Raw genomic sequence first — 6,195 nt, forward strand, 5'->3', positions numbered from 1 at the left:
GGGGGCGAGGCGGGGAGTTTGGGGGAAGTGGTCCTAGCGGCTTGTGGGGCACGCGGCTGGCTGGTGGCTGGGGGTCCTGTGATGGCCGTGGGCCAGGACACTGAGACATTTAATCGAGTTGAGTGGTGCCTGGCCGGGGTCCGGGCCGTATGGGTGGGGCCCGCTGTGCCGGCAGCTGTCCTTGCTGCTCGGCCGACTGAACAAATGCATCGGGTGCCTGGACGGATGGAGCTGCTGGCGATTGAGAGACCGCCGCTTGCTCCACCCCACACCTCCCACGCTCGTCACCACCCTGCCCGCTGCGCCTGCCGCTGGGTAGCTCCCAACACTCCCCTCCTTCACTTGTTACAAAATCGTTGGACATTCCAGTTCACGATTTAGAACATCACGTTATAACATATCAGTACGATCATCATCCCCCCCACACTTTGTTAGGTCCTCTTCATGCAGTCGGACGGCGGCCTGGCCTCAGTTGATGGGTTCTCAGGCCACAAGGCCATCCTCAGCGGCCCGGCTGGCGGCTACGTCGGCTATGCGCTCACGACGCGCTGGCACGGCGCGCGCGGCGGCGGCGAGGAGGGGGCAGAGGACGGCGTCGGCATGCAGGTGGGCCGCAGGCGCGCCTTTGATTATGGGACGTCTTCGGTCGGGCGGGTCGCCACATGCTCCTCGCTGTGCGTGCCCTTGGGCCTGGCATGGCATCCTGGGATTACACTGGATTTCAAGCTGGCTGCCTGCCCTCATGCGTGGTCCAGCAGGAAGTAATCATCTCACCTTCACACCTTACATGCACGCCTGTGCAAATGCATGCACACACACACACACACACACACACACACACTCACACACACAGACACAAACAGACACGTACACAAATGCACACACGCACGCACACGTGTGTACATTACAAGACACGCGTGTACAAGAAAATTCACCACGAACGCGCTTGCGAGTGCTCAAAACGCAATCTTCCCCCGGCTGGGTCCAGGTGATTGGCTTCGACATGGGCGGTACATCAACCGACGTGTCCCGTTACGCCGGCACGTACGAGCACGTGTTTGAAACAACAACGGCCGGGGTCACCATTCAGGTGCGAGATGACGTCATCGCGGGCCCTGAGCATGTCCTGGCAAGCAGTCTGTTGCAGCGCGCACGCGCGGCCTTGGGTCTGCATGCAGTGCACCCTCGTTTCCAAAGCATCACTGCAGGCCCCCACCTCTCTGCCGTGTTTTATAACCCTCATCTCGAGGCCCCACCATCGTGTCCAGCATCATCAGAAAGCTGCAACCAACCCAAGCCCACCTCCCACCCTCATCCCCCCCCAAATCCACACACCTTCAGGCCCCCCAGCTCGACATCAACACAGTCGCCGCCGGCGGCGGCTCCCGCCTGCACTTCCGCGCCGGCCTCTTCGCGGTCGGCCCAGACTCCGCGGGCGCCCACCCGGGGCCGGTCTGCTACAAGAAGGGCGGACACCTGGCCATAACCGACGCCAACCTGGCGCTGGGGCGGATACTGCCGGATTTCTTTCCCAAGATATTTGGACCTGGGGAGGTGGGCCGGGATGCGTGGGGGTTGGGGTTGCCACCCGCCATTGCGTGTGTGTGTCCGTATGTTTTGGGTGGCCGTGTGCATGTGCACAGTGCATGGGTGTGTCAGTTGTGAGAGAGAGGGACAGAGGGAGCGACGGATGCGATGCGATGGCCGAACGCCACACTGCTACGGGTGCAAGCGGCACCGCATCTGGTTGCGTGTGTGTGGAGTGAGCCAAACAAGCCACCAATTATCGTGCAAGTACTTGCGTATGTGTGTGCTTGTCTTCGGGCGCGCACGTGTTGAGCCAGGGGTGCACCATGCTGATGGGCGCATGTGTGAGCTAGGGGAAGGCATCAGATGGAACCAGTAAATCCCCTAGGACACGCGGAGCCCAGGGATGGATGTGGGTCAAAGCAGCACCCTGCGCGTTCCCGCGCACCACGCACACCACGCACCCATTCGCCTCTGAGCAGCCCTCGCGCACCCACGCCCACCCCAACATGACCTATCCCCCACAGAACGAGCCGCTGGATGCGGCCGGCACTGCAGCAGCCCTGGGGGCGCTGACGGAGGAGGTGAATGCCCACGAGGAGGCGGCCGGCAAGGCGGCCAAGACGGTTGACGAGGTGGCTATGGGTTTTGTGCAGGTCGCCAACGAGGCGATGTGCCGCCCGATACGCGCGTTGACGCAGGTGGGCGCACGTTTGGGTGTTTGAGTGGGGCGCTTGAGGTGGCCGAGGTCATGGTTTCCGTTGTATTTGTTTGTGCCCACACTCTAGGACAAGCGGGATGGATGTGATAGCGATTTATACAGCAGGGATATATGCGCGTGGGCGTAAGTAAATGTCTCAACAATGCAGGGCAACATGTCACCACTGCAGCCCCAACCCTAGAGCCGCTCCCTGCTCAGCCCCCACCCCCAAGGGAGCGACATTCCCCACTCATCCCAATCCCAACCCCAACCCCCCTACCTGCAGATGAAGGGCTACGACGCCGCGGCCCACGTGCTGGCCTGCTTTGGGGGCGCCGGCGGCCAGCACGCGTGCGCGATAGCGACAACCCTGGGGATGAGCACCATTTTCGTGCACAGGTGGGCACCAGCGGCCCCGCACCAGCCGTGGTTTCCCCGAGGCCCCGCGAGAATCAGCCCCGCGCGCAACGGCGCGGCTGCTGCGCGACATCCACGCCGCTGGCTGCGTTCATGACAACAGCAGGGCGGCCTCCCCCTAGGGGCTGGAAGCTTGCCCGCTTCTTGCCGGTCCCACACATGCACCTGTGCAAGTGAAGAGCCAAACAGCACACCTGCATGCGACCCAATCCAAGCGACTCGACCCCAACCCCACCCTGAAGGTATGCGGGCATCCTGTCGGCCGTGGGCATCCACCTGGCAGACATAGTGCAGGAGGCCCAGGAGCCCGCGGCCGTGGCCCTTGGCAGCGACGAGGTGCGCGGGCCCCGCGGCATCGCGGCCCGCAGCGGCGCGGCGGAGGCCGCTGTCGCGCCTTTCGCGGCCCGGCGTGAGGCAGGGGCGGCCGCGCCCCCGCGGGTCACGGAATGCGGGCTCCAGAGCCAAACCCCAACTGGCAGGCGGCCGCTGCTGCCCGCTCGTCTGCCGCTCGCAAACTTGTCGGCGGCACGGCTCTGTTGTTCAAACCGGCCCTGCCTCGCGTCCCTCCTCACCCACGCCCCAGGTGCTGCAGCAGCTGGCCTCGCGCCTGGACGCCCTGCAGGCCCAGGCCACCGCCAAGCTGGAAGGCCAGGGCTTCGGGCCGTCCCAGATCAAGGTGGAGCGGTTCCTAAACCTCAGGTTCGCGGGCCGCAGACGGGCGGGCGGCGGGGCCGCCGCAGGGCTCGGGTGTCGCGCGGGACGCCCGCCGAAGGTGCACGTGCGCATTTTGGGTGGTCTGCGGACATTCGCCCCTTCTCGTCAAACTGCTTATCTGATTTGAACCGTTCGTGTGCACGCCCCGTCGGCCCACCAACAGACCGGACCCCCCCTCATGATTAGGCGCAGGCTCACCGCCCCTCTGATTGGTCAGGCCCTCAGCGCGCCCCCCCCCCCACTCCACCCCTATCCGTACTCCGCAACCCCCCTCAAATTCAAATTTGAATATCGACAGGTACCAGGGCACCGACGTTGCCGTCATGACGCCGTGGGACCCCTCCGCCCCCCCATCCGCCGGCGGCGACCCCGCCGCCGCCTTCGCGGCCGCGTACCAGCGGGAGTTTGGATTTGTGTTGCAGCGGCCCGTGGCTGTGGACGACGTGCGCGTGCGCGCGACGGGGCGGTCCGCAGAGCTGCCCGGCGCGCGGGTGGGTGGCGGGACGAGCTTTTGGTCTGAGGCTGGAGGTGTTGGGGGGGTTCGGGGGTGGCAGGGTTGAGGTGGAGGGGTTGGGGGTTCACAGGCTGCTCTGTGGCGTTGTTGTATCCAGAGTGGGCGTCCTTGCAAGGGAGCGGCTCAAGAGCCAGCAGTGGTCACCTTGAGAATGGGCGGCCCTACATCTGAGCCAATCCAATGCAATCCCATCCAATCCAATTTATTCGCGTTGTTGATTTGGGGCCCAAAGCGGGCGCCATCAATCTCTGGGCGCCTAAAGTCGAGGCAACCCGCGCCGGCCGCGCACACAATCCAAGCCCCACCCCGCCCATTCTCTGCCCCTGTCGCACCTCTCATGCCGCTCGCCCCCCGCGCTCCCCCCCTCGTTCGCCAACCCAGGCCGCCGCCGCCGCGCCCGGGCCCCTGCCCGAGCCACTCGTCGTGGCTAGCGCGTATTTCGAATCCGGCGGCCGACAGCCGACGCCCGCGTACGGCCTCAGCGCGCTGGCGGCCGGCCACGTTGTGCCGGGGCCCGCGATCTTGATAGATCAGATCAGCACCATCGTGGTCGAGCCCGGGTGGGACGCCTTCGTAACTGCTGAAGGCAACGTGCGGCTGGACCGCGCGGCCGCTGTGGACGGCCTCGGGGAGGACGGGGCGGCGGCGGAAGATGGGCAGGCGGCGGTGGCAGATGTCGAATGCGACCCGATCCAGCTCGCCATCTTCTCTCACCGGTGGGCGGCGGGCGCGCAGTGCCTTGTTCGCCCGCGCCGCGCACGCCCAAACCTTACCAAAATGCCTTGTGCGCCCTGGATCCTTGTGTGTGCATCAGCACTTTGCCTTGAATGTGGACCCCGAAACCTGCCTCTGCGCCCTGCTGTTTTCGGCCCGCAGACAACCTTTGGCGTGACACGCCTCCGCTCCGGTCCCGCACCTCACCCTCGCCTCTACTGAAATCACACACACACACGCACGGACACACACACACACACACCAAAAACACACCAGATTCATGGGCATCGCGGAGCAGATGGGCCGCGTGCTGCAGCGCACGTCCATCAGCGTCAACATCAAGGAGAGGCTGGACTTCAGCTGTGCACTCTTCGGCCCAGACGGGAGCCTGGTGGGGGCACTGGGGGCGGGGGCACCGGGGAAATGTGTGGGGCAGGGGTCACACGCCTCATGGCGGTCGTGACATGCAGGGCCGCCAGCCAGTGTAGGCACCTGAAGGAAGCTGAGAGACGGGTCCGGCTGCGATTAGTCGTGGTGATGTGGATAGGTGATTGCAGGAGCGGGACGTTCAGCGGCAGGCGCTTGGCGCCCGATGGCTCGCTCTGCGGGAAGGGTGGCCCCAGCGCGTGCGTGTGTGCATGTCATCACGACCGCGAGCACCCCTCCAACGGCCGCGCCGCGCCGCAGGTCGCCAACGCGCCTCACCTGCCGGTCCACCTCGGCGCCATGAGCGAGGCAGTCAGGTTCCAGGTGGGCGAGGGGGGGATGCACATTCTGCTCGCCTGCGACCCTATCGCACTGTGGGCTCCTATCCCCGCACTTGGGTGTGCGCGCGGTCGGCGCCAGCCGCTTGTTCTGGCACGAACATGGCCCTGGCTTGCATCCCCTCGATCGCCCCGCCCACGTGCTTGCACATACCTCCACACGCGAACACAAACGCGTTGTGTGCGCACACACACATGCACAGCAGGCACGCGCGCACACAGCCACACTGTAACCCACCCCCACCCGGTGTCCCATCTCCCCCACCCCCACGCCCCACCCTCCCAGGTGCGCTACTACGGCCCCGGCGGCCCCGGCGAGGGCGAGGGCCTGTCCGAGGGGGACGTGCTGCTGTCAAACCACCCCCAGCTGGCCGGCGGCTCCCACCTCCCGGACATCACCGTCATCACCCCGGTGTTCAGCGGCGGCCGCATCGTATTCTTCGTCGCCAGGTGGGGCCGCGGGATGGGGGGGGAAGACGTCTTCGTTCACAGCGGCCCCTGCCCGCAGGCTGGGGCACCGAAGTCAGCCCCTTCCACCCACGGCGTGTCGTGAGTCCTTTGAGCCCCTATCTGCGCCCGGCCGCTCGACCACTCGTCCGCCGTGCCGGCCAGCCCCATCAGACTGTGTGTCCTTTCATCAACCAGGGCTGCCCACCTTGCAGCCGCAACCACCCCGCGTGATTGCACCCCAGCTGCGCCCTCACCAACTCACCCAGCCCACCGACTTGCAACCCTAACTCGACACTTGCACACGCCCGTGACCGCCCCTGCTGGGGCCGCCCCTGCCCCATAACTGTCCCCTTGTCTTGCATCCCCCCCACACACACTCACACACTCTGCCAACC

At 65.6% G+C, this 6,195-nt stretch overlaps 1 protein-coding gene across 1 annotated transcript; it reads left to right on the forward strand.

Annotated features, from left to right (window-relative positions):
• Nucleotides 1–444: 444 nt before the first annotated feature.
• Nucleotides 445–6,031, forward strand: MNEG_10350 (5-oxoprolinase (ATP-hydrolysing); the record flags this gene model as incomplete). The annotated part of the gene is made up of 13 exons (XM_014041177.1): nt 445–606; nt 989–1,090; nt 1,342–1,554; nt 2,055–2,228; nt 2,514–2,626; nt 2,887–2,980; nt 3,228–3,343; nt 3,657–3,849; nt 4,254–4,588; nt 4,863–4,977; nt 5,274–5,336; nt 5,637–5,800; nt 6,013–6,031. The coding sequence occupies 13 exons, from the start codon at nt 445–447 to the stop codon at nt 6,029–6,031; spliced, it is 1,863 nt and encodes a 620-aa protein (XP_013896631.1).
• Between the last annotated feature and the right edge of the window lie 164 nt (nt 6,032–6,195).

This window comes from Monoraphidium neglectum, assembly GCF_000611645.1.
Source record: "Monoraphidium neglectum strain SAG 48.87 unplaced genomic scaffold scaffold02280, whole genome shotgun sequence".
Classification (NCBI taxonomy): domain Eukaryota; kingdom Viridiplantae; phylum Chlorophyta; class Chlorophyceae; order Sphaeropleales; family Selenastraceae; genus Monoraphidium; species Monoraphidium neglectum.